The 27,895-nt window shown below is 50.1% G+C and overlaps 2 protein-coding genes and 1 long non-coding RNA gene across 4 annotated transcripts; 1 reads left to right on the forward strand and 2 right to left on the reverse strand.

Moving 5' to 3' along the window:
* Positions 1-257: 257 nt before the first annotated feature.
* LOC119142006 (coiled-coil domain-containing protein 81-like) lies at positions 258-9,163 on the reverse strand. 2 transcript variants are annotated; one of them, XM_037374714.1, is made up of 8 exons: positions 8,835-9,163; positions 4,642-4,703; positions 4,056-4,209; positions 3,625-3,881; positions 3,422-3,507; positions 3,028-3,152; positions 1,791-1,881; positions 258-1,503 (listed from the first exon to the last, which is right to left on the reverse strand). In XM_037374714.1, exons 3-8 carry the CDS (start codon positions 4,174-4,176, stop codon positions 1,122-1,124), a joined length of 1,062 nt encoding a protein of 353 aa, XP_037230611.1. In that variant the 5' UTR covers positions 4,177-4,209; positions 4,642-4,703; positions 8,835-9,163; the 3' UTR covers positions 258-1,121. The 2 variants fall into 2 exon arrangements, with proteins under 2 accessions (XP_037230611.1, XP_037230610.1); XM_037374713.1 differs by lacking the exon at positions 8,835-9,163 and having other exon boundaries at positions 4,642-5,619.
* Positions 9,001-27,526, forward strand: LOC119142004 (endoplasmic reticulum-Golgi intermediate compartment protein 3-like). The gene is given in 7 exon segments (XM_037374712.1): positions 9,001-9,035; positions 10,207-10,376; positions 11,892-12,011; positions 23,585-23,678; positions 24,832-24,997; positions 26,655-26,679; positions 26,682-27,526. Coding segments are annotated over 7 exon segments (678 nt in total). The 3' UTR covers positions 26,750-27,526.
* Positions 12,831-21,055, reverse strand: LOC119142005. The gene is made up of 2 exons (XR_005102127.1): positions 20,523-21,055; positions 12,831-12,996 (listed from the first exon to the last, which is right to left on the reverse strand). It is a non-coding gene; the product is annotated as an uncharacterized LOC119142005 (long non-coding RNA).
* Positions 27,527-27,895: the final 369 nt, after the last annotated feature.

Raw genomic sequence — 27,895 nt, forward strand, 5'->3', positions numbered from 1 at the left:
AAATGTTAAGATATTAGAAATACAAAAATACAAAAATTTTATAATTTTAATTTAAAAATATTTTTAGATTTTTAGATTTTTAATTTTATTTCTTTGATTTTATTTTTTAGATTGTAAAATGTTTAATTTAAAAGAATAATTTTATACTTTTTAGGTTTTTAGATTTTAATTTTAAAATTTTAATTTTTTAGATTGTAGAATTTTTAGATTTTTAGTCTTTTGAAGTTTTAGATTTTTATTTTTTATTAGATTTTTAGATTTTTTTTCCCTTGTAGATTTTTAGATTTTTTACTTTGTAGATTTTTACATTCCTGCACTTTAGATTTGTAACTCCAGGGCGATGAGGCGCAGCCCTCGGCACCGGCCGCGGTCACGTAACGCCGTTATTTTACGATCTTCCTGTTACGCTGCAACATAAACAGGGGGGCGCGGTGGAGGGCGGCCGTTCCGCCACGCCCAGGTGGCCCGAGAGCTGGAGCGGCGAAGCGTCCAATCAGCTCACGCGCCTGCTGCGTGTCAACATTTTGTTTCACGCCGAGCGCAGGGCGCCACCCGCCAAGTTCACACGTGCCGGGACAGTGGCCGGGCGCCCGCGCACAGTGGAGTCACCGCCACGACGCAGCTGCACCCTGTACTGTCTGGATGCTGCTGCTCACGCCTTGCCGGTCCGGGGGGCGAGCGACGCCGGGTGGGGGCAGGGAAGCGCGGGGCTCACGGGGGGCGCAAAGGGCTCGGAAGCGGCTGGGACCATGCGACAGAAAAAAAAGCAACCACCAACCGGCGACCCTTTCCCTCAGCGCTTTTCAGGGCAGCGTCGCCCCCTGGGCCGCGAGCCGGGGGCTGGGAAGGTCACGCCAAGGACGTCGAGGGAGGAGCTGGGGGTCAAGCGCATCCTATCACATGGGCGAGGCGTCGCTGCAGACGATGAAGCCCCCCACGCCGTTCCGCAGCTCTGAGGGTTGATTGGTCTCTTGCCCCCATCCCCCACGCCGGGGGGCCGGAGGGGTCCCGCCAGCAGAGCGAGGCGCCCCCTGAGTGGCACCGTGAGGCTCCGTGAGCTCTTCGCCCCCATCGCTCCATCCTGGAGACCACCGGCTTGGTCCTCGGGGCGCAGTGCTGGGTCAGCTGGGATGGCTGGAGGTCAAGATCATCACACAGGGGGTCGTGAGGCCATACCCTGCTGCCGCCCCTCTCCGCGCGTCTCTCTGCTCCATCCAGAACCTTCCAGGTCTGGATTGCTGTAGTTGTGCCGGCTTGGCCCTTGCGGGCGGCGGAGCTGGGGCGCTGCAGACGAGCTCCTCGGGCACCCAGACTTCCGGCTTCACCGATGTGCTTGTTTTAGCGTTGGATTTGCTTCCGATGGAGGATGTTGTTTCTCCTCCTTTCCTCTTGCGCCGCTGCCGTTTTGCCGCCTGTGCTTGGCCCTTGCCCGCGAGTTTGCTCTCGGGTTGGCTCCTCATCGTCGGTTTTTGCGACCTGGCCCCCCGGATCTCCAGCAGCTGCCTGGAAGGATGTGAACAAGGAGCTGGCCCAAGGCCGTGGTGGCTTTGGGGGCAAAATCCCGTCCCCGAGCTGGCGCCCTCAGCTGACGCGCTGTCCCCGTGTCCCCCGTGCGCTCAGGAAGGGCAGGAGAGGAGCCCCCCCCCCGCGAAGTGGGGGCTCCCCCAGCCCTATCGTGCCCCCCCCGTGCGCCACTGTCAGGCATCGGTGAACCCGAGAAGGGCTGGGGGCTCTCGCTGGGTCGGCAGCGAACCCGGCGCAGACCCTTGGCCCTGAACCCCCGGACTCACCCCACACGGTGCTTTGTCCCCATCTTCGCCCACGCCCTGCCGCCGGGTTCCTCCGGTTGGTCAGCAACCGAGCTGGAACCAGGAGGTCCCGCTGCGAACGGGAAGGAGAAAGCTCGTCAGGATGAGTGTCGCCATGATGCGGAGCGGTGCTCACGCCTGGTCCCAAAACATCCTGGGTGCCCGTCCCGCTCCATCCCCTGCCCCCTCAACACCGGCGAGAAGGACGCGAATCACTCAGCGTCGCTTGGCGCTGGCAGCTGGGAGGCTGCAAGGTGCGAAAGCTAAAACCCTTGGATTTACACCAAATTTTTTCCCTGCTTGGACACAAGGAGCCCTTAGGGTGGCCGCTTTTACCAGCGCAGGGCTTGAGGGATGCGGGCGAACCCGTCTGCTCTGATGTGGAAAGGACGAGGATTAACCCATGCTCCATCGCCCTTTTTAATTTCCATTTTTTATACCTTACATATATATGTAATATATCTTTATATGTATATTTACATTTCATATTATTTAAATTATTTATATACCATATATTTTATATTCTCTATATTCATACAAACAGAAATAGTTATATTTAATAACATATTAAATTAAAATATACTAATATCATTAATTAAATGATTAATTTTAATATTAATATCATTAATTTTAATATTAATATTATAATAAATAACATTAATTTTAATTAATATTAATAAATAGAATTAAATATAAATAAATATAATATTATTTATATAATATATTATATATATTACATAATATATATTAATAATATATAATATATATTATCTAAATAAATAGAATATATTATTATATATATTATAATATATTATATAACATATAAATATTATAAATATTAATATTATTAATAAAATCACTAATTTCTAATTTTTATATTTTTAAAATAAATATTAATTACATATATATTTGTATCTACATAATAAATAAATACATAAACATACAAATATATGTATTTATATAAGTATATTCCTTTCCCCAGCGCCCGCCGAAGGCACCGGTAGCGCCGGGGTTTGGAAGAGGGGAGGTGGACCATGTGGGCGAGTCTCTTTTGGAGAGGGGATTTGAAGTCATTCCCACGGACCCGAGCGTCCCGCCCCACTCCCGAAGCCAAGCGTGGCCCAAAGCGCTGGCGCCAGCGTCTGACCGTTGTTGCCGTGGGTTTTCCCACCAGACACCGCTCGCCCGCGCTATGGAAAGGAGCCGGGAGCTGCTTCACCTTTTGCGGCCTGCCCCGCGGGCGGCAGGTCCTCTTCTTTCTTCCACATGCCCTCACCAAGGGCATGCCTCATGACCTTGAGAGGCTGCTTGGACTGCGATTTGCGCGCCAGCTGCAGTTCAAACCTGGTGACAAAGAGGTGACAGTGGCGTGACCAGAGGCGCCACCAGCCCTTTCCGCTCTGCTCCCAGCTGGAGCTCAGCACCACTGTAAAAGCCGGGTTTTCCCCCCAAAATCATCCATCCCCCATCCCCAAGGAGCACCCCAGGAAATGAGGTCACCCAGGAAAGGTGTCCTGGTGTCCTCAGATCCTTCCTCCATCCCACCGTTGGCAGGAACGACGACGGGGCAGAGCCGTGGCAGGACCCCTGAGGCCACTGGGGGAAGGACTCACTCGGGAAAGATGATGACGCATCCGCTGCGAGTCAAGGAAGCAGCAGGTACCATCGGGGACACCACCCTGTCCAGCAGCCAGGGAGCCTGCAGTGGAGGAACATGGAGATGCTGGGACGCCTTCAACGTGACCGTGGCACTCGATCACGGAGGAATTCATGGTGGCAGGAGCCGGTGGAGCCACGGGGAATCCAAAACGCTCACCGACAATGCAGCCATCCTGAGGTTTCTCTTCCCATATATCCCTTCCAGGAAATCGTAGTAGAACCTCATTTCCACCTTCCTGTCCTCAATGAGGAGCAGCCCAATGTCCCGCAGGACCAGCGCGACGTTCTTCCCCTTCCCCAGGCATTGGGACAGGAGGGACGTGGTGCCGAGGATGCAGATCTCCACTTTGCGCCGGGACACGTCGGCACCCGTGGCCACCTTGATGTATTTCACAGGCTCCAACACCTTATTGTCTGGAAAAACCCCACGAGAAGGATGAGGGCGCTGACCCCGTGGCCCTTCCTGAGGGGTTCTTACTGCCCTCGTCCTGTTTGCGGCCCACCTTCGCAGAGGGGGCAGTTTGCTTTTGGCCAAGGGATGTGATAACCCCCCTCCCCTTCACCCCCACCGTGCAGTTGTTGTCCTACCAGACAGGTCATCCCTGTTGTCCATCAGGCTGTGGATGTCCCTGAGGACCCTGGACAGGCAAAAGACGGGCTTGTGGAGAGTGGCAGTCTTCGTCCCAACCCGCAGCTGTGTGAGGACCATGTCAAAGTAGCCGAGGGTGGGAATTCGGACCCCCTGGAGCAGAGGAGAAGGGCATGACGGGTGAGGAGGGAAGAGCTGGGGGTTGGCTCCACCCCAGGATGGTTCCTCAGGCCCTGCCACCTCCCGCTCATCAGAGGCACCAGCTGGGACAGTGGGGAGAGCTTTGGGGAGGAGATGCCGAGTCCTCTCCTTCCTTTTCTTCCTTGGAAAAAGCGGGACTCGGGGGCAGAAGCCGCTCAAGGGCATCCAGGGTTCTCCAACAACGGATCAGCCCTGCGGTAGAAGACCACCTACCCGAGGTGACACCACCCTTGCCCGAGACCTATTTTGTCTCCCAGTGGGGATTTTGGGGGGGGAGTTTTCTGCTTTTTGAGGAGGGAAAGAGCAGCTGCGGCCCAAGCTCCACGGCCACAGGGTCCCCCCAGGGAAGCCGGGGGGATGAGGAAGATGCGGGGGTCACTCTACCTTGCGTAGCAAGAGCTGTTGTCGGACGTAGCTGGCCACCGCATCCCAGATGATTATTTGCTCTGGAAAGCAAAGGAAAACCAGGTCACGCTCCGTGTCCCCTGGCTCTACCTGTGTCCCACCCCCACAACGCCACAGCGCTCAGTCCTGACAAGGCTCCTGCGCTGGCTGGGGTGCTTGCACCTCTGTGGGTGATGCTGGGCATCATGAAGATGGGCTTCATCCCATCCCAGAAGTCCATCTTGGTTTGCCTCATAGTAGTGGGTCGCCCCTTCATGGCAACAGCTGTGTGGGACGCTCTTCCGTGTGTTCACCCCAGAGATGCTCCTCCAGAGTGTGTGAACCACCCCCCCACACCCCCTTTTGTACCCCGGCGTGGCCTGTGTCACAGACCTAGTGTGACATCACAAAGATGCGGCCACTGCTGACCCCACCACCCACTGTGACAGTCACCAGTCACCCGCTGCCCAGTCTGACACAAACCTTCTGCCTCCCGCGATGTTTTTGCTGCAGAAACCATTTTAACCACCTGTGAGCAGCCAGCCCAGGGCAAAAGTCCAAGCACAGAGTTGGGCCAAGCACCAGAGGTGGGCCAAACACTGGCAGTGAAACCTCCTAGGCGCAGAGGAAAGGGGACAAGGGAGGATTAAGTGGCCTCCGTGGAGGCTGAGCTCCCCTCCTTGCGTTCAGGCTCTGGCAGGGACGTGGGACCGTTGATCAGGCGGCAGAGGTAGCAGGTGCTCCATCTTCGACCTTTGATGGGCTGACAATGGAGAGTTTGGGGGTATTTTCCTCCTCCTCCTCCTCCTCCTTTTCCTCCTGCTCCTTCACCTCCTCCTTTTCCTGCTAGCTGCCCATTTCTTCCTGTTATTCCTGGAAGTTTTGTCCCCTTCTCTTCCTCCTCCTCTGCTTCCTACTTGCCCTATTTTGATCTTCCCACTCTCTTTTCCTTCTGCTCCTCTTTCCTCCTCCTCATGCCATTCCTCCCCCTCCTCCTATTCCAATTTCTCCTTATTCTTCCTCCTCCTCTTCATCTTGTTTCTCATTTTCCTCCTCCTCCTCCTCCTCGGTTCCTTTTCTTCCCTTAGCCTATGGACCGCCCCTGTAAAACATCCATCAAACGTCCACAAAATGTCCCCAGAGTTGATGAGGTCTGCGGTGACGCAAGTCGAGGCGGACTGAAAAAACACCACGTCTGCGTGGCTGGGTTCAGACAAAATGGCCTTTATTGTTTATACAAACTATTTATGTATCTCAGACAGTGCAGGTGTCAGACCCTGACAGGTTTTTGCGTCCTTCTTCTTGCCTGCTCTTTGCTGTTGCTGTAGGTGCCCGTATGCTGCGGTTCTAAGTTCCGATTCTTCACACCCCGTTTACATACCTGACAATTTGTGGCCGTCTTAAAGGTACAGGGCTAAGTCTTTGAAGTCAACTAACTTGTCTGCAGACCCGCTGCAGACCCCAACAATTCCCCCCTTTTTGTTTTTGAACAGCTAGTACCAGGTTTGTCATGCTCTGCGGGGCCCTTGCAAACATGACGGCAACCAAGGCAATAGCAAACAAACAATACTGCCAATCGAGTGAATGGATGCCAAAAAGGCTGAAATTTTCTCAGATTTTGTTAACATGTTGCTGCAATGGGGCGCCTAAAATCCATTCAGCACATACCATCAAAACCCTCACAGCCATGTCCTTGAGCCAACAACAAAAAGCAGCGGCAAATTTCAACTCACGCTCTTAACTGCCTAACAGGGAGATTTAACTCTTGAATGCTTTCCCTGCTGTTGCTCCGGAGAAGAGAAGAACCGCTGCAATACGTTCCCGCCAGTTCCATAAATCAGCTACATCATTACCTGCTTCATCCAAAGCTATATTGCGTTTAAGCGCACGATGCTTATCAACATGTTCACGTGTTGATTTATGTGGGTGTCATGGTCCCATCATGGCCTCCTACTACACTAGCATCTACATAAAGACAACTATCGACACTCAAAGTGCAAACAAAATCAGCTTCTTTTGGGTTAACATTGTACAGAGGTAATCCCTTATCCCCGATATCAAGGCTTTCAGTAAGATTCTTCATTCCCCACATACATTCACTTGTTCGCAACAATGTTGGCAAGTCAGGAAGGGCACACCAAGCCAGGATGTGCTCGGTTGCTGTGCTAAGGAGACCCACACATCAGTTGTTGGGTTGACTGGCGGCAGCAGCGCTCCCACGGTCCGGCACGCTAAGCTCAGGCCGCACACAGCGAGCAGGTATCCCATCGTGGACCTTCATCTGTAGAAACACAAGCATCACCTCTCCCCCAAGTTAACAATCCATGCGGTCCCGACCAATGCCCGGTACGAGGGTCTTTCATGCCTACTAAGACACCTTGGTGCTTTTGCTGCTTGTCACCAGTTGGCACAAAATATCGTACAATGGGAGGCACCACACGGTCGACAGAGATTTCCAAAAAGTTCACAACACAGCGTGCTTTCTCTGAACGTGCCTCTGGGTCATTCCCCTCATTCCCTCTTTCTGATTTTCAAGCAGGCGTTTATAAGAGTATTGTTCATGCGTTCAACGATGGCTTGGCCCGGGGGGAATGGGGAACACCAAATTACTGGAGATCCCCCACCGGGAAAGGAACTGACTGACGGACTCGGAGCTATAGGCAGGTACACTGTCCGCTCTGATTTCAAGGGGGACGCCAAGCACAGACAAAGCACGTTGCCAGTGCCCAGTGACATCACGCCTGGTCTCACCTGTGCGGGCAGTAGCAATCGTTGCAGCAGAATATGTCTCTATTGTGACATGGACATGCTTTTGTCTGCCAAACTCGTTGTAATGAGTTACATCTGTTGTAACGCCAGCGTTGTAAAGCTTGACGGCCTCTGGCATTAACTCCAAAACTGGGCACGGGGTAAGGTTTGGACAGTCTGCACAGGCTGCAACAATGCTGCGTGCAGCCGCCTGGGAGAGACTCTTTTGGCCAATCTGTTGATACAAGAATCGCCAATTCTGATGATAAAATTGGTGGGCTAACACGACCTGCAGGTGGGCCTCAGGAACAGGCACCGACAGAGCCACAGAACCTGGAGCATCAACTCCAGCGTTGCCATCGATTGCAGAACCGCGTAGGGAAGTGTGGCGGTAACATGCATAACATAGAATGGAGAACGGCGTTTCCAAATATCTTCCCGAAGTAAAAATTGAAAAAAGCTTGGGATGGTTGATATGGCCATGGACAGCCATCTCCAACTGGGAAAGGAGGGCTGCCACACAGGCTGAATCAGTAACGAGATTAACAGGGCCTGGGAAATAAGGAAATGCCAAGGCCGCAGCCCGCAACGCCATGACTTGCGATGATCCTTCCTGATGCACAATTTGGGAAGGCCATTGCCCATTTTTTTCCAATCCACTGCGGCTTTTCCCACTTTTCCAGACCCATCTGTAAATACCGTATCACCTTTGATTGGTCGTCTCCAACTCGGCTGCCGTGGCTGCAAAGTTAGATCTACAGTCATTGCCCAAAGTGGATGAGGTGGATGGTGGTACTGAACTTGCCCTTGAAAATTGCCAAGAGCCACTTGGAGGGCAGCAGAGTCTGACGGCGCCCATGCCACACAGAATTGTTGTCCAGGGGCTACCACCACGTGTGGAACACCTCCAGCCAACTCCAAATATCTTTTTTGGATTTTTATGATCAATTCAGCAACAAGTTCACACCATCCAACAGCAGATTTCAAAGACTGCAAAGGCAAAGTGATCCCAGCTTCTGCCTCCACTCCTGCCTGGGACCCCTCCTATTGCCTCCCCTCCCCCCCCCCCCCCCAGACCCCCTGCCCCCACCACGCCCAGCACCCGGAACCAGGCACTGTGACATCACCCCACATCCAAGGGAACCCCAGGCAACGGGTCAGGGTCAGGGTCAGGTACATGCCATGCACAGCTCGACCAGAGAAGGTGGCAGGAAGGAGTTCTGTTGGTAGTTCTCACACTGCCCCGGTAGCCAGTGTAAAGACACCACAGAGGTGGGGCTACCTGCCTTCTGGGCTGAGATGGGGAACCGCTGACTTTCGAACTCGGCTGGAGACAAAATGTTCCAAACACACCTCTATGCACAACTCCAGCGGGGAAGGTGCCAGAAAGGAGTTCTGTTGGTAGTTCTACTGATTATATGGAAGCAGATGCAACAGATACAAACCTGCAAGTTGCGAGATGTTTGACAGTGATAAATGTTAATGGGAGTCGAGCAGTCAGGTAAAGCCTATTCAAACAAAACGTGCGTTACTGCAGTACTCCAAAACCCGATCAGGATGATGAAGTGGAGCCCATTGTCTCGTATGTGGGAACTGTGTATGTGGTAAGCGATGGCTGAGGAGGCTTTAGGTGTAATGGTGGAGAGGTTGGTGAGATGTCATAACGCAAGGGAGTCACTTCATCCTTCAATCTATGTATGGTATAGTAACAAACAGGAATTGAGACATTATTTCATGTCATTAATGAGACAGATGCTGCAATATTATGCTTAGTTCAGTTCTCAGAATCTTAAGTTCTTGGAAAACGGTATGTAACACAGAGAAGAGGCATAAAAGTTGAGCTTGGAAAACAGGTTGCACAATGCAAGAGTTTCAAATTGGCGTCCTTCAAGTTTGCCTGTAAGGTAAGAGATCATCTTAAGTTAGTTGGTGTAGTATTTTATACATTGATTTTAACAGGAACTGACATTTATGCAGAAGACATATGGGAAGAACCTATTGCCGAACACTAAAACCATTCACATTTTAAAAAAAAAGTGAAACTGAGATCTAAGTGAAGGCAGTTAGCCACTGAAACAACTTCTAAAAGAAGTAGAACATCTGTCCCCTTTGCTTTTGCATCAAAACTGGATTCATTTCTAGGTGGCGTATTCAGGTCTAAATTCAGCCCGAGTTACAGGTCTCTGAACTACAGTGCAGAGAACCCCTCCACAGGCAGCATTCTCGAACGAGAAATAAATGCACGTATGATTTTGTTACATATACAAACACATAACATTAGGCATTATATGTTGGCGATGTGGTAATGTGATGGCTATTTAACAATGATCCTTCCTCATCGGGAGAAACAGGATTTCTCTTGTTTGGAGATAGACGCAGCTTTGAGGCCAACCCATTTCTTCAGCCAGCTTACATTTTTCTGGACTTTTCAACTTCAGCCATGGCAATTAATCTAAAAAGTAAGCATCGTATCTTTCCCTTTTCACCTACGCAAATACGATTTTTAAAAAACACAGAAACAACCAAAGGAAAGCGAAGCCAGGTACCGTTAATGATATTCACAGAGGCGGAACGTATCACTTAGTCCTCGGAGCAGACTAGGGGACAGAAACAGCAACCAATCGTTACCAGTATTTATCCTAGCTAGCGCTAGCCAAGTGGGAGGGCCTCATTCTGTACGAGTACTTGGTGATACCGAGGGTCTGCTAAAGGGAATTTTTGCTTCCTCCTTTCATCCAGTTCAGTCACCATAATTCAGAAAAACCTGCTCAGCTGTTTTTCTTTCTCAGCATTTGTGATTTTTGACGCCATCCCTAGAGCAAACTGTGCAGTGATGGATCGGCTGCAGTACCCGCTTTTTCCGCTAGATGGCAGCAGCGCTCCAGCCAAACGGAGGGCCCCGTCCCACCCACGGGCAGCGCGTGCGCAGAACGGGCCCGGCGCCTCGGGGCGGGGCTCCCGGCCGCGCACGCGGCCCCGCGAGGCGGGTTCGTGACTTGGGCGGCAGCAGCGCGGGTGTCGCGCTCACCCTGTGTCGTGACAGTCAGCCCCTGGGCCGGAGCAGCCGAGGGGAAGAGGCCTCTGGACTCGCTTCCCAGTGAAACGGGGCTCTTGTGTTTTTCCTTTGTACCCAGGTTCATCCGGAATTGCACGTTGACAGATCAAGGGGAGCTGAACTGAAGGTCAGCCGAGATGTTACTTTTGTACATACGCCTTGTGCTGGCGAGTCGGGCTGCTGACTGCGGAGGGATAACTTTCGTACTTGCCGAGGGCCCACGATTCTCCGTGTGCCCGCCGCTTCCGAGTGCTGCGCTGCGGCTCGGGCAACGGCCGGGGAGGAATTGCTGGTGCCGCGTGGTTACGCAGCCGGGCCTGCTGGGCGCTTAAAGCAGCGCGTCCCGTCGGGCAGTATCACTTTCGTAGATTGTAAAGGAGCCTGAGGTGCAAACCCATTTACATTTCCGTACGGCGGTGTACTTGTCAGAGAGCTCAGTCGCACTGGCGGAGCTGGCACGGGGTTCCCTCGGGACTCCAGATTTGACTGTCTCGTTGAAAGGCTCCAGAGCCTGCTTGGGAAGCCACTTGGCAAGGCACAGCTTTGCCGAGAATTTTGTACTTGAATTCCGACTGTAATGCCAATGCCACGTCTTAGCCTTTCTCCAGCAGTTATAAAAGCAGAATGAGCGTTAAGAATCTGATTACCTTTTAACTAAATTCAAAACAAAGTTGCGGGATGAAGTGACTGGAAGTCCTGCAAGTCTGACTGGGTGTTACTGCCGTGCATGTTATCCGCCTGTCTACCGATCGTTCCTGCCTCGTGTTCTGCTGTGGTAATTCCTCTGGGTAATGCGTTGGGCTCTGAATGTAGTGCATCCTGCCTTCCTCCTGACCCCCCGAGATGTTATCGGTCTTTGCCTTCCTCACGTTTCACAGGGCGTGGGAAGGCCGGGGAGACGGGAAGCCTCGGCTGTTGTGTGCAGAAAAGCTGTCAGCCTTCTAAGAGAGCATGTAGCCAGCAAGCGCATCGTGGTGCTTCGGCACCAAGCCGATATGACAGACCTCAATGTTTTTTGTGAAAAGGGATCCCAAGGAAATGTGCTGATGTTGAAGGGGGAGAGGTGGTGGGGGAAGAGTTAGGAGGCAGCTTTCAACCAATTTTAGGCTTAACTCCTGTGTTCCTGAGAATGGTTCTGGGCTTTGAGGGGTTTGCTTTTGGCTTTGTGCCTTAAGCGTGTCTACCTTTGAGGGTAACGCTTTCTTGGAAGTTGGAAACAGTCCTTCTGGGACACCAAACCAAACCCCTTACCTGGGAGGGCCGTTTAGTGTGCTGCACCGTGCGTTTTATTGCCTGTCGGTCACTCGACACTAGCTGTACGTGCTCTCCCGGTTTGGCACGTTCTTACCCTGCTGGCTGAAAGATTCTGTCTCTTCACTTCCTCGGCTTGCCACAGGCCATAACACTTGTGTGTTCATAGACCGCTTTCCTTGCTTGCTGCTTTCAGATTTGAGCATCGATGCCGTGGACGGAGCAGGAGAGCCTCAGCAGGACGTCGAGCACAAGCCGTTTAAACAACACTTGGATAAAGCTGCCAATTGTGTGACTCCAGAAGCAGAGAGACGCGGTAAGATGCTATTCTGCCATTCTTGGATGGATGCTCGCATAGTCTTTCCATCACCGTATGCCTGCTATGAGATTCATGGGAACAAGGGACGGCTGAATTCACAGCATTTTAAACACCACAAACTCTTGAAAAGTTTATAGGACACAAATGTATTACACTGGCAGATCAGACAAGCTCCTGTGTGTGTGTATATACATTATACTCGGTACTTTTGCGAGGCAAGTCTTTGCCTGGTCCCTCTGAAACTGGGACAAGGACTCACTGATGCATTTCAGGAGCAAAGCTGCTGAGTGAACGGGCTTTTCCTACTAGAAATCAAGCAGCTGCTCTGGCAAAACTTGACTTTGGTTGCATCTTTAAATCCTAGGAGGCTGAGAAACGGGACGAGCTGGTTAGAGGAAAGAGCCTCTCTCCAGGGAAGGCTCCGCTGACTTGACCCTTAAGCCTAAACTTGTGTCTTACTATGTTTGCTTTGTGTGTGTTAATGCATACCTGATTAACAGATTTCAGTTGATTTATCAGTTACAAGTTGGAGTAAGTGGTCCTTGGCTACATAAACCTCTCCTCTGTATTTTTGGACATGTTATGGCTTACTGTTGTACTTCAATACAAACCGGGAACGATTCTGGTAGTGTTGCAGTCTAACGGTAATACTGCAAGACTTTGTCTTTCTAAAACGTGCGGTCCTTGTTATCTGTTCTGGGAGATAGTGTATTTTGTGTATTGGTGTTGCCTTCACAGGCGCGTGGTGACCTGGCTCAGGAACGGCACGGCGGCCGACCCCTGGCCGCGTGGTCCATCAGCTCGCAGACACCAATGTGGTGGATGGCAAATGGCGTTTATTGCTGAACGACGTGACACTATATAGCCTAGGTTTACAGTGTCACTTCCGTCTGCTGACATCATAAGCTACAAGCTGTTGGCTACCTGGAGGGGGGCCCTGTGTTTCCGTACAGCGCGAGATCTTCCAGCCGCCAGGCCCTACCTGGCAACATTTCCCCTCTCCCTATGTTTAACTAAACAGGCTAAAATAGTAAAAATATTTCTAAAAAAGAGTACAAAGATAAGGCACACTGAGCAGTTGGCACTTGGGAAACGACTGGGGGTAATGGAGTGTAGCTTGGGATACCTGGGGAGAGCCAGGGAGAATCGGGGGAAATACTGATCAAGTACATTTTTAAAGCAGTTGTTGGTGTTCTACAAACATGATGTTGACCTTTTCTAGCCGGCTCTTGACAAAGGACACGAGCCTGTTTAATATACAGGGTCCGAAGATCAGTGTCAGCAGGATCATTGCAATCGGACCTACCAAGGTGGATATCAGGGTGGCTAGCCACGGTGATTGGTTAAACCATGATTCAAACCACCCCTGTTGGGCTTCCCTGTCTCTTTTTCTTTGAGCCAATCTCTCTCTCAATTTGGCCATCGAGTCTCTAACCACTCCAGTGTGGTCAGCATAGAAGCAACATTCCTCTTTCAGGGCGGCACAGAGGCCTCCTTGTTGCATAAACAGGAGGTCTAATCCCCGTCTATTCTGCAAAACAACCTCTGATAGCGAGGAGAGGGATTGCTCCAAAAAGGTCATGGATTTCTCGATTTTTTGTAGGTCTTCATCGATGGCGGCTTGCAGTTGAGACAGGCCTCGTTGCTGGGTCACCAGGGAGGTCACTCCCGTGGCCGTGCCGGCTGCTCCCAAACCAAGCAGCGTCGCTACTGTTACAGCTGTCAGTACTTCTCTTTTTTGAAGCCTGCTATTGGCTTCTCCCCAGTAGCGGTACATTTCTTCTTCTGGATGGTATAGGATCCTAGGAACAATCAGAATTTGTACACAGAAGTCAGCAGAATCGTCAAAAATTTTGAGGGACACACAGGGGGTTACTCCTGATCGATGGCAGATCCACATTCCGGGTGCGGACGGGATCGCCAATTACGGGTCTTGTCAACCGCAACGGTTCTTGCGCAGACAGCACTATCCCAGCTTGCTAGGGCGGCATTACCGATACATACACCCAGGCCCCTGACTTGGTTCAAGGTAACTCCTTTCCGTGGTGTGTCCCACCTACACTGGGTTGGACTGCTGTCTGATGAGTAGTCGAAGGAAGCATCGAGGGCAATGCCCTCGTAGAAGGGGGGATAGACGTCATAACATAACCAACAGGAATTCATGAGATCCGGGTTTGACTGATTCAGTGACCGAAAGGTGGCATCTAACGCGCTAAAAAAGGGCTTGTCGGGTAAATGGTGAGAGTTCATGTTAGGTTGGCTTGAGGGAACTACCTGCTTGGTTGGTAAGGGATCGGCTGGGGCGGGCATGGCAGTCTGCAAGCTTTCTTTTCTTTGCTGGTTATCGCTTTTGATCACGACATTGGGGCCAATCGCTGTTCCGCTTTTTACTTCCTGTTTTTTAATAAAAACAGTCCCCCCCTATCTGTGCCGGGTAGCCAGTATCTAACGCCCCAAGTTTTGTTGATGGTCCATCCCAGGTCGTTTTCATTGGTTACTTTTAAGAAAATATATTGGCAGTCACATTTCCCGCGGCATACTGTCCCTCCCAACCCGTTTGGTCTCCTAGGGGTGCAGCTTGTTGGCCCCCAACCGGTCTTAAGAAACGGGTCTGGTTTCGCTACCTTCCAGCCAGACGCGATGGTTTCACAGCCCCAGCGAGAACAGTAATACTGATAAGGGACGTTACAGTAAGATTTGCCGGGGTTAGAGCTGGGACACATATAATACATTATAGTGTTCAAACAGGGGGGTGAGAGGATGAGGTCACAGAGATATACTTGGAAGCCGGGGGGCCCCGGGGTAACAATCTTTCGTAGTATCTTCTGGTCCTCCCATCTCGCCAGTACCCATTCCCACGGCTGATGTTCATACAAGCCGCTAGACGGCGTTATGAACCCCAAGATTGAGATCACACAAAAACATCGCAGCCCCCCCCCCCCCTGCGGGGGCTGTTTCGCCGTTGTCTGGACTCCGCCGGTGCAGAGCCCTCGGATGCGGACAGGCCGCTTGCCGACTCGTCGTCTTCTCTTGTCACCAGGGTATACGGGTTACGGGGGTGTCCGATGATCCGGTCCTGCAGACAAAAACTCACAGTTTTCATTAGTTTTATTCTGAAGGTCTGGCTTGATAGACTTAAGTGGACACCATTTGATTCTGTTATCTTTTCTGACCGCAGCATACCCTCGCCCTGTCAGAACTAATTTCCACCCTTGTTCCCACTCTCCTAGCTCATTTCTGATCATAACGTACGGACCTTCTTCTAGCGCTCGAGTGGCCCAGTGCTTCTGGGCAGGGCTATTCACCTCGTCTCCCCTGGGGAACTGGTTTAAAGCTAATAGGGCTGTCGCTAATAAGCGTGCCTGGTCCCCTGAGGGAATGACGTTGGTAAAACCTTCTGTTTTTGCTAATACCTCTAATTTAGATTTCAGAGTTTGATTTGCCCGTTCGACTATGGCTTGTCCTGTACTATTATATGGGATGCCGTGTATCAGAGTAATACCCCATTTCAGAGCGAATGCCTGGACTGATTTAGACACAAAATTTGGACCGTTGTCCGTTTTGATCTGATTAGGGATGCCAAGCCACGCCATGGCTGTTAGCCAATGTTGGATGGTTGCCTTAGCGTCGGTCTTAAGGTGTTGTGTCGCTACGATCACCCCGCTATATGTGTCTACAGTTACTGCTAGCCATGCTCGAGGTTTTAGCAATTGGCAGAGCGTAAAATCTGTCTGCCACACCTCGGAGGCTTTAAGACCTCTGGGGTTGACTCCGCTAGACCACAATGGTGCTTTTTGACAGTGGGGACATGTAGCTACTATATGTTTCGCGTCAGTGGCCGAGATCCCACATCTCTTTGCTAACGCTTTAGCTCCAATGTGGAGGGACTCATGTAATTGGCGGGCATCTCTCAGTGTCCACAACCCTTTTGCAGCGGCATCTGCTTTGTCGTTGCCGATTTGGAAGAACCCTTTGATTGGGTTATGGCTGTTGACATGGATAACTGATATAGTGCCCTTTCGGGAAAAAAGTGCTTCTTCCAGCATCAGAGCTATTGTGGATGTTGACACGCCAGGCCCTGACATGGCTAAGCAAAGCTTGGCCACAAACATTGAATCAGTTACTATGTTGAGATGTTCTGTCGGGAACAGTCCGCATGCCAGCACTACAGCTGCTGCTTCCAGCTGTTGGACGGAGATTGCACGATCGGTCATTTTGACACAGTGCCATTCTCCTCCCGACTGCCATACTGCTGCCGCGGTTGAGGTCGCTGAGGATGCGTCTGTGAAGACCGTTGGTCCCTGTTGGGGCCGGTCCATGATTTTCCATGGGAGGTCGACGTCGACAATAGCTAGCACTTGAGTCCAGGGGGGCTTTGTGGCATACCGGACTTCCCCCCCCAAATCCGGCGAGGGCTATAGCTAGATATTCTGACATTGCCACTGATTGTGTTGGGAGCTGTTTGCGAAAGGGCAGGTATATTCTGGCTGGCTCAATGCCCAGATGCCTTAGGGCGAGTTTTTTGCTTTTCGTGATGAGGTTACCGAGGCACTCGGCTTCCGGAGAGAAAGCGCGTGACGTTTTCCCCAGGACTACCCATTGTATTGGCTGAGCTTTTTCAGGAGGGCCTTGGGCCAGCGCTCCGACTCCCCCCCCTTCCGTGAAATGCACATACAGATCGAGTGGTATAGCTGGGTTCCACCTGGCGAGCGTGTTTGATGACGCCTGTTGTTCGATAAAGTCGAGAGAGCTTATTGCCTCTGTCGTCAGAGCTTTTTGTTCCCATGGGTGTTTCCCTTTCAAAAGCTCGTACAGGGGGGCCGTGATTTCGGGAGGGATCAGGACAACATTGCGGAGCCATTGCAAAGACCCCACTAACTGTTGCATATTGTGGAGTGTTTTAACGTTTCGACGGATTTTTATTTGAGGGGGTGTTATATAAGAACTTGTGATCCCCATTCCCAGGAAACTGACACAGGGTCTGCTTTTAATTTTTGCACTCGCGATTTCAAACCCGTTTGTCTTGAGGGTTTCTGAAATTATTGTCACCAGGTGGTCTACCTGATTGCCTGATGGTGCAGCAATCAGGATATCATCCATATATTGAATGATAGTCGCAGTCGGGTCACTGCGCCGAACCGGTGCCAGTGCCCGATCCACTGTGATTTGACAGATAGTGGGTGAATTTGTCATTCCTTGGGGCAGCACTTTCCACTGGAAGCACAAGTTGGGGCGTTGGCTGTTTGGGAACACTACAGAAAAAGCAAACCGCTCCTTGTCCGCCTCATGCAGAGGTATTGAGAAAAAACAATCTTTAATATCAAGGACAGCACAAGGTTGTCCCTCCGGAATCATGGAGTTCATGGGCAACAGTGTTTGAACAGGACCCATTGGCTGGATTTTTTTGTTTACCTCGCGCAGGTCGTGGAGGAGACGAAACCCCTCGCCTGCTCGTTTGGGTATTACAAAGACTGGGGTGTTCCGTGGGCTAGTGGAAGGCTCTATATGGCCTCGTTGTAGTTCGCGGTCAACTAACTCGAGAAGGGCATCCATTCGAGGCTTTGGCAGGGGCCACTGCTCGACCCACACTGGGTCGGATGATTTCCATGTCAGTCTGATCGGCGGAAGTGGGTGTGCGGCAGTGGCCCTTCCTGTAAATTTGTCACTCTGGCTTTTAATAAGGCTAGGGCGTCCCTTCCCAACAGGGGTGGGACTCCTGACATGACGTATGGGAAGAGGGTAATGGTCTTTTCTGGTCCCTTTTCTGTGTGAAGCGTGATTGCTACCAAGTGAGCACTCTTCCGAGCTCGGGTTAATCCCCCGATTCCGCCCACCATGGGGGCGTCTTCCAATTTCCAACGTGGGGGCCAGCTCGTTTCAGGAATGACTGTAACATCTGCTCCGGTATCAATCAAAAAGGGGATGCTGATGGTGGTACCATTTAGGGAATTATGGAGGGAACAAATCCCCCATACCACTGGCGGGTTGTCACACCTTACTGCCAGGGCCACCCAGGGGTCTCGTCCCCACAGGGTGGTCCCTGCTGTCCCTGGGATGGAGGCCAGGTTTGTGGGGTCATTGGCTGGGCCATAAGGTTGGTTGCTTCCCTCGGGGGCAACGGGTTCGGGAGTGACCCCCCCTGTCTGGGGTTGGTGTAATGGGGCCGCCTGACATCCCAAGTGGGAGAGGGCTGTGTGCGGCCCGGGGGCCCCCTCCCTTTCCCGTTTCCCTGCTTTTTAAGTCTGCATTCCTTCGCGAAGTGCCCTCTCTTTCCACAGGCCCAACGCGGTCCTTTAGATCGGTTTTGCGGGGGGAGTGCCGTTGGCGGGTCTCCCGATTGGGGGCAATAGATCATCGCATGGCCTGGTTGGCCACATTTGGGGCATATCATCACGCTAGCCAGTGCACGAACGGCCACTTGGATTGGGGCCAGGTGTTCCTCGCTCACGACATGTTTAATCATGTCCGCGAGACTTGACCCAGGTGGCAGCGATCGCAGGATTGCCTTGGTTTTTAGATTAGACTGTTGCCGCAAACAGTCTGCGACAACTGGGCCTTTTGCCTCTGGGGGCAGGGCCGAGGAATCGACTGCTGCTTGGAGGCGATCTACAAACTGTGTAAAACTCTCACTTTCTTTTTGTTTTATTGTGGACCGTGGCGATGGCTTGGCAATAACTCCAGAGGCTGTGCGAATGGCTTCTCTAGCTGCACGAGTGGTTGCCATAACTTCATGGGCCCGCAGGCCCTGGGCTTGTGCTTGGGGGGTAATCATTGTTGGGTCTGTACCCATCAGCCGCTGTAGGCTGGAGCCGTGTAGCGGATGATCCGCTCCGGTTACTCGGGCTAACTGCCTCGCACAGTTCTCCTCCCATTCCTGTTTAAACACAATCATCCCTGCCCCATCAAAAATCAACCTACAAGTCTGTTTTATATCGAACGGGAGCAAATCATCCCCCCCAAAAACCCCATCTACGAGGGCGGAGACCATGGCAGAACTGAGTCCTTTGTCCGCGATTGCTTTAACAATCGCTTGTATATCCTTAGGGCTTAAGGGCGAATGGACCCTCTGTCCCCCGTCCGTCACTCGGACCGGGAATGCTAGTGTGTCTGGTGGGGCCCAATCGGCACATGCAATTTGTATTTTTCTCCAATCAGTGAGAGGAATTTCTGTCCCCTTATGTCTTTCTTTTTCCGTGAGTGGTGATATTTTGGTCTTTGTATTTGCAAGCCAATTCTCCCATGCAGAGTCTGAGTCGCAGTCAGCGTCCGACTGACCGCGCACTGCCGGGCGCTGGTGGTATGTGGTCGGGCTTCGGCCCCTCCCTTGTCTTGCGTAATCGGGCGGGTCTTTCCCTTTTTGCCCGCCCCGCCTCCCGCTTGGGGCGGCGCCTGCCTTATAAGGATGATTTGGGGGAGGGTCATTCTGATCAGCTTTCTGCCCCTGGCTTGTGATCTTTTCCCTTTTTTGGTCATGCCAATCACTCTTTTCCTTCCCAGTCTCCTCCCCCTCCCCTCTGTGTGCGCCTGTTAGCTCTAGCGCTCCCCCCCTGCTCCCGCCGGGGGCGGTCTCGCCCCGCCCTTCTTCTGGCTGCTTGGCGCCATCTTGGGGCACATAGGGTGGTGGTTCGATCCGTGAATTTTCAGCCTCGGCTTTCGCCTCAGCACCCCTGGCCTCTGCAGACAGTTTGCCCCAAAAGGAGTTCGCCGAGGATTCTGCGGGCGAGCTGAAGATGTTAGAGTCTTTCGGACGCTGAGTGGGCGCGTCACCTTTCTGTCGGCTTTGAGGGTCGACGGAACCCTCCTCAGCCGGGGGGCGTGAGGTTTGTGTAGCCGCCCCAATTCCCACGTGCGGGGTGGTTAACAGACAATCCCTGGCAGCCTTCCAGGCCTCCTGCTCGTGTCTAGCTTTTTTGAGAGCCTGGACGACTTTCCCCCACGCTTTCAGATTTTTCCCACTACCAGTAGACATCGTTTCATCGCATAAAGCGCGGGAACATTTGTCCCACACATCTGGGTGGAGTATATCCACCGGCTGGTCAATGACCCCAAGCTCCAAAAGTCTCGCAACTGCAAGAGTAAAATCTTTGGGCTTACAGTCAATACCCCACTGCTTATGCAGCTGTAATCCGACCTTCGCAAGAGCTTCCATCCTCGGTTGGTCCGGGAGCGTCCTCCCCGCCGGGCTGGTCCTGCCGCTCCGGCCGCCGTTCACCCGACTCCAGGTGATTGATCCCGGGTTTCGGCACCACTTGTTGCCTTCACAGGCGCGCGGTGACCTGGCTCAGGAACGGCACGGCGGCCGACCCCTGGCCGCGCGGTCCATCAGCTCGCAGACACCAATGTGGTGGGTGGCAAATGGCGTTTATTGCGGAGCGGCGCGGCACTTTATAGCCTGGGTTTACAGTGTCACTTCCGTCTGCTGACATCATAACCTAAAAGCTGTTGGCTACCCGGAGGGGGGCCCTGTGTTTCCGTACAGCGCGAGATCTTCCAGCCGCCAGGCCCTACCTAGCAACATCTTGGCATGAACTAAACTTGCTGATTTGTTGTAACTCAGATTTAGCTTTTCTGTTCTTAAAGCTGAGAGGCTAAACTAAGCCAAGAGCTGAACAGTGGGTGGGTACGAGACCTTCTCCTGGTGTCACAGAAGTGAGGTGATAGCGTTCTTACTGTTGTGTCACTTAGCAGCCTTTCTGTATTCAGAGGCTGTGGCGTGACAAATGTAATGTCTGGGGTCAAACCCCGCTTTTTTGTACCCAATTCTCTGTTTCCACATATGGGCCTCCTGCCTTACTTGCGTTGCCAGCCTCCACTGGGATTACTCGGTCTGAACCGGTTGCTCTCACTCCTTATATTATCAAGGGAGAGGAAGAGAAACTTGCAGGGAGCAAACAGCCTCATCCAGGAGAGGCATTTTGAAAGCGATCAAATTGCATTGCATGCAACGAGCAATTTCTTCTGCTGTCTGGAAAAAGGATATGGCTGGTTTGATTTCCACCACGTGTGTGGCAAGTTAGATTGGAAGTGTCCACCCACCTTTGTGAAACTCTTATCAGTTTCTGTTAGTAGCACTTGATGTTCAGTCAGTTCTTTAAATGGCAACTATAGCAGTATTGTCTGGTAAAGGGAAAATCCACACAGACGTGGTTACCGCCGGGCTTGCTTTAGTCACGACTCAGAGCTGGGCCACCCCCCCAGTGGGTGACAGAGAGCCAAGGGATACAGCGTAGGTTATATACGCTTACCAGATCATTAGTCAATGTCTGAAGTTTTTAGGAGTTTCTTTTGGTCCTGTCGGTTCTGTGAATCCATCACCTGACTCTGTCCCAGTTGATTCACCTGCTCGGTTCCAGTCTGCCTCGGTTCCAAGCTCCTCCTTGGATCGTGATCTTCTTTCTGCCTGCTTTAACTCACACGCTCCTTCAAGCGCGCTTAGTCTTTGAAAGAGCAGTTCCTATTCACATGCACCAATTTTTCCAAAACCGCCTGCGTTTCTGAAAGCACCTGTGTCCACAGATTGTTCATCTGTTGCTTCTCTGTTCTCCCACTGATTAACTGGGCTGGGTTTTAAACCAGCCTTGGATTAGGACTATGCTAGGGACGGGGACTGGTTCTGCCACTTAGCTGCTTCGGCACTTTAAATTTCTTAGTTAAAAATACATTTTATTTAACATTAACCTTAAATTTAGTAAAGCATACCTAAATATTATGGAGTAGTATGTGGAGGCTTTTCCTGACCATAGTTACATTCAAATAGTTAATAGCTTAATGATTTCTATGGTAGGTTGCATTCCGTGCTGGGATGTCATCTCATTAATTTCCATGGATGGCGATAGAGGATTGAATTTTTTTTATTTTTATTTTTATTTACTGTTTCATTTCCTTTTAACATGGACCGAGTTTTCCAGCGTCATGTGTCATATCTGCATGCAAGTCGAGGACCATGTTAACAGCACGAAACTTTGCATGTGGGGTTTTATGTACTGTGGTTTCTTTATAGTATCTAAGCTGTGTGCAGTACCTCTGGGTGCTCTCTGAGACGACTCGACAGGCGGCTACCGATTACATTCAGAAAGCTGTTACTAGTTGCTGTATCTTGGAAGACTCCGTGTGTTGTACAGGTGGTGTTCTTCAAATGGCAGGAACCACGGCTTTGACAAAGCGTAGGAATTACTAAGCTGCATTCTTCCTGACGCTATCTCTTAGTGTAATTACAGGATCAAAACCCATACTGGTTGAATTCTTAGTTGTACTCTCACCTTGTTTGAATGTTGTAAGCTGTAGAAAGTAAGTCTCATACAGTGGTTTAAGAATGGGTATATTTTTCTAAAATTTTTTATTTGCTTGATCATAACTACCATAAGGTGAGGTTAACAATTGATTTTCATGCATATTTCATACTTCCTCATTAAAATCTCTTTTTTTCTGTGGCTAATACAGATGTCTTACATACTCACTTCTGTCCGCCTGTTACACCTCCCAATCTCAACAAAGAGGGTCCCGATAACATTTTGTCCCCTCAGCGGTGTCTGACTTATCACCTGCCCTGGCCTTAGTTATCCAAGAATCCACCTTTTCGAGGCTCGTAAGAGGGTAGTGCGGCGGTGCCTAGACAGTGAGCCTTAGAGGGCTTCTGTGATCCAGCAGACTTGGTCCTGTCCTTCAGGATTTGTGAGTGGAACAGCCTGGTTTTAAGGAGCCTCTTCCAATAAGAACCCATGTTTCTGGAAATTATAGACATGCAGTTCCTTGGCTCGCTTATTCCGAACTCCAAAGTTTACAGACCTTTTGTATTTGCTTTTGGAAAACAAAGGTCCTGTTGGAGTTTTCTGGAGGCATGTCTTGCCCTTTGGCAGGTTTCAGCTGTCACCAGCTCTCATCTCCTCTGTTAAGAGTCCCTCTGCAGCCTTCTGCATTTAAGAACATATTTGTGCCCCAGCTGTACGGTGGCCGCGCATTCAACACACAGGTGGCACAGACACTTGCAGAATCGTAAAGTCGTGACAAAGATAGAAATTCCTTGGAGATTTCTAGTAAGCCAGTGGTTGATGTGTGTGCATTGTCAGCATCGTTGTACTGGAGAGCTGAGTGTCAGTTTTCCGCTTGGGAGATTCCCGCTGTGATCTAGTTTCACAGCAATATGTAACTGTGTTCCCTACATACCTTGGGACAGGATTATGCGCTATGCGCTGCTGTCTGCTATTTAAAATGTTGTTTGTCTGACAGGTCCTGTATCGGTCGCAATTTGCTGTTTGGGTCTGCTTTAGACAAAGTTTTAACGAAGCCTTTGTGCAAGTAACATCTGATCGGCGCTCCGGCAAGGCTTACAGGTGGCTGGTTCTTTCTGTGGAGGGCGTTCTTCAGACGGCAAACGCTACTCTGCTTCTTGATCTTATTTTGCAGCTCAGCAGGCCCTGCGCATTCTTTCAGGTGAGCTTCGGGTGCAGGATGCGCAGATTCTGACACAAAATCATTTCCTTCACGTGTAGAACAGTTTCTGTGCGTAGAGCAGAAGTACAAGGTGGTGTTTCTAGACGTGCCTCGTCACTTTGAATCCTCTTTTGTCTTAGAACTGGGGAAAGAAGAAGAAAAGGTGTTCGATCCAAATGCTTTGGATGCCGATCGCTGTGAAAGCTGTTACGGGGCAGAGTCAGAGGACATTCGGTAACCTTTACATCTTCTTAGTGCTTGAATCGGTACAGTCAATGTGGCATACGTGTTGGAGTTTTTTTTCCAAAATGTCTGTGAAGGTCCGTGCAGTGAAATCCTCCTGGGCACCTGTTCAGAGAATGGTGAGAGCTGTTGTGTTATCGTACGCCTGTGCTGCGCTCACGATTGTTAAGAGCGTGCACAGTTAGGTTGTCTGTTTTGTCTGCGTGCCTGTTTAAGGGCAGTAGCACAAAGATTGTATCTTAGCAAACAGAACCTTTTCTGGGATTACTTGGTGTCCAGAGGGGAGCTGTGTAAATTATTTCACTGTTCTGTGAGCTGTCTCGGAATAAAACCCAGTTACGGCTTTGCCTTCTCGTTTCTGCTGCAGGCTTTGCATCCTCATGGGAGCAAAGACCAGACACCCATCACTCAGACAAATGACGGGTGTCATTCGGTGTTTCTCATTCCTTCTACCTGCAAATTTGTGTAAGAATGGATTCGTGATAGTCCACAGGTTCTGGGCTATCCTTTGCTATTGTTGTCTCTGTAGTAATTTAGTTTGTCACATCTGTCATGTTGCATCCTTCCCCAGAGGTGTTTCCATCTTGAGGGATTCATGATTCCAGCCTTCAACTTTTTGTTTTGTCCAGCACAACATGGAACAGAGACAGACAATTGTTTTTTCTGGTGAGCGTGACAGAGACTCTGGTGAGTCCAGGGGTAGAAGAGCAATGAAGAAAGTTTGCCATTAACCTTGCCTCCGATGTTGGCAGTCTTTCCCTAAAAACGGAGGGAGGGAGGAATGGAAACAGGTAGATGCTTTGCTCACATGGGGAAGTTCCAAGCTGCTCAGAACTGTGGGAGACTTCCCACAGAAACAAATGTCATTTCTGCGGCAAATTTATTTGCCAAGGATGGACTTGGCTGTCTGAACGGACAGCTAAAGCCCTCTTCAGAATTAAGCGCTGCATTAAAACAGCTTGCGTCCTCGTGCCAAAATCTCAAAAAGTACATCAGGAAGCTCAAGCTCCTTCAGGAGCATTAGACCACCTTTCAGTGTCCAGTTCCTGAAGTTTGCCGCTTTGAAACAAAATCCACCGGGGATTTGAGTCCTGAGCTGGAGTGTCTCTTTGTCGCTGTAAAGATGATGTTTGTGCTCTTGCAGGTGCTGCAATACTTGTGACGATGTCAGAGAAGCATACAGGCGACGAGGCTGGGCCTTCGAGAACCCGGATAGCGTAGAGCAGTGCAAGAGGGAGGGATTTAGCCAGAAAATGGAAGAGCAGAAGAACGAGGGCTGCCGAGCGTACGGTTTGCTGGAGGTCAACAAGGTGAGAGATGGGTTTTGCCGTGAGCCTGTTGCATGGTGGTGATGAGCGTCAGAAGGCACAGTCGGGGCACTCTGCTCTTTTTTCCAACTTTAGGTGTTCACAGGACTGTAATAACCCCTGGGCTCAGCGAGGTACTTGTGCCTGTAGGGGGGTTCAGTAGGAGGGTCAGGAAAAGGGTGGGAAGGGGCTGATTCCCTGTTTCATGAGGTGGGCTGGCTGGAGAAGCTTAGCTTTTTCTACCATCTAGCTAGTGAGTCTTTTTACCGAGGTTTCTGGAGGGGGAGAGGCAGCTTCTTTGAGGTGAGGTTGTCCCGCCTGCCCTTCTAGTCTCACAAGAGAGACCACCGGTGGGTGCTGGAGATAACAGTAACCAACAACTCGTCAGCAGAGGTGCTGGGGGGAGTGAAATGTTCCCTTCTTTAGAAAACCAGTGGAAGCAAGACTATTGGAGTTGTCAAGGTTGAAGATGCTTAAAGAGATGTTGTTTGCAACTGGCGTATGAAAAGGTAGTACAAGATACGCCAGATGACCACGTAACTACCCTGTCATTTGGCAGGTTACCGAGCTCAAAACACTGGGATGTGCAGGTTACGTACCCAAGTACATTCTAGCAGTCAGGCCCAGGGTAATTTTTTTTTACTACTTTATTTCAAAATCTGGAGGTTTTTTTACATCTTTGTGTACTATTCCTGGAGACAACATTCTTTATTTCTGAAAACCAAAACCAAAACCAAACACACCCCGCCCTTTCGCTCATGAAGCCAGACATCGTGTTTTGAGCATCATCGTGGGTGCTGAACCATTACAGGACCCTTTGCCACAAAGTGTGGTGAGCAGGAGAGATTCAAAGGGGAGTGCTGTGGGTAGCAAGGGTCCAAGGGTGGGCGGGCGTCACTAGGGAAATTTCTGGGGGCCATTGTTAGGCACTTGCACTTTTGCACATCTCCATTCTCATCAGGTCCGCAGTTAACATACGCGACAGGTTTGCACGGACATTCAGAGGTGTAATGTAGCGTGTGAGCTTGATGCATTGAAATCTTCCAGGGGAGGGTGTGTATGATCGCTAGCGGGTGTCAGGGAGGACTGACACCTCATATCCATATCCTTTTCATGTTCAAGGTTAAAACTTTAATAACCTTTGTCTTTTGGGGGATTTTGGAGTGTGGGGGTTTTTTTGGTGGTAGGTTTAGTGCTTTATTTTTGAACACGGCTTGTTTTCATGGGTGCAGACATAGGACCGCTGTTGTTTATTGTATTAAGGGTTTTCTTACCCTGCCTGCTCACCCTCCCAGTTACTTCCTCCACTCCGTTTCTGTGATACCTTGTGATACCTTTTGATATTTCCCACAGCAGCAGTTAGTTCCCTCCCAGTAGACTTGATTCCTTCTTCTCATTTTTATGTCCGCTAAAATACTCTGCATAGAACAGTTGTTGTCAACATCGGTATGTGATGATGGCTTTCCACATGACTGCCTGTGAGGAAGAGGGGAAATTCATCTCTTTTTTTAGGACAATATTTGCTGGTATTGTCACCCATGACAATGAGTTGCTTATTGTCTATCTTATTTAAACTAAAATTTTAAAATCCAACCGCCGGTATGTCTGCTTTGTTTATGTAGATTCAGGCTTTTTAATGAAAGATGACTGTCTCCTGCAGGTAGCTGGAAATTTCCACTTTGCACCGGCAAAAAGTTTGAGCAGTCTCATGTACACGGTAAAGTATTTTCTTTTCCTGCTTATTGTGACCTTTAGCTTCCAAGTGTTTCAGACCATTTCCTTTGAACATCTTTGCATTGCTATCTGTGGTAACAGCAGCACTGCTTCAGGGGGGAGGACACTGGTGAAATTTTGTTAGAGATGTTTAGAACTGTATCGGGAACGAACAGAAAAGTGTTTTCTGAAGGTGCTGCCACATGGGTCTGGGAGAACATGGAGGAGAATGTGTCTGGGCAGTCTCTTGGCCTCACTTGTTCTACAAAACTTTGCTGCCCTGCTGTAAACAACCTCAGGTACGGTGTTGGGTCCAGGACCTGAATATCAGCATCTCTGGAAGGGATGTTTTGGAGAAAAGCTCTTGAGAATTTCAAGGCAATTCAGAACTTTCAGAGTAAAATTTCAGTCGTGAAGGACTTTGACTTCCTCAAGTATATATAAATACACCGTGGCTGGAATGACAGTGGTAGTTTACAGAATCATAGAATGGTTTGTGCTGGAAGGGACCTTTAAAGGTGCCCTAGTCCAGCCCCCCTGCATGAAGCAGGGGCATCTTCAACTAGACCGATTTAAAGAATCATTCACCAATATTCGAGTGAGTGGAGGTTATCTTTAGTCTTTATTGGGGATCGCTCCACCAAAGTCGTGCACCCCAAGGGGGTTTTTCAGTCCCCTCTTTATACAAGCAACTCAGACCTATTCATTAACTTTCTGGGAAATCGTTTACATATTCATTACAATGCCAGGAACTTATTTACATAAGCTAGTGACCATGATTTAAGTCCTTGTCTTTGCCACCTTTCATAAACAACAGGAACTTGGGACCAGACAGCCTTTTTAAAGATGACAAATCCAAGGACTTAGCAATTAGTACATCCGTCGTGTTAGCAATAAGGGTCCTTGGACGTTTCCCAGCTTTTAGATAAACATAATTACATCACCCTTTAGATAACTGGCACATCATTCACCGTTCATTCCCCCCTTTTCTAGTAACTTTTGCAAATTCTTTTGCAACTACAAAAAATCATTATGCCTTATGATCATTCTTCGACAGCACCAAACAGAGCATTGAAGTAATACACATATTCCTAAAACTATTACAATAAGTATTATAATAAAAGCATATTTTAACCATTCCAAATTGGGTAACCAGAAGTCAGTTTGTCCCATATAACTTTAAAACTC

This window comes from Falco rusticolus, unplaced genomic scaffold, assembly GCF_015220075.1.
Source record: "Falco rusticolus isolate bFalRus1 unplaced genomic scaffold, bFalRus1.pri scaffold_149_arrow_ctg1, whole genome shotgun sequence".
Taxonomy (NCBI): domain Eukaryota; kingdom Metazoa; phylum Chordata; class Aves; order Falconiformes; family Falconidae; genus Falco; species Falco rusticolus.

Excerpts from the sequence above, each read along its gene's own strand:
- LOC119142006 (XM_037374714.1), bottom strand. The coding sequence starts at position 4,176 with ATGGTCCTCACACAGCTGCGGGTTGGGACGAAGACTGCCACTCTCCAC. Across the intron at positions 3,882-4,055 it reads CAACAGGGATGACCTGTCTG|ACAATAAGGTGTTGGAGCCT; the intron begins GTAGGACAACAA and ends GGGTTTTTCCAG. Across the intron at positions 3,153-3,421 it reads TGCGTCATCATCTTTCCCGA|GTTTGAACTGCAGCTGGCGC; the intron begins GTGAGTCCTTCC and ends CTTTGTCACCAG.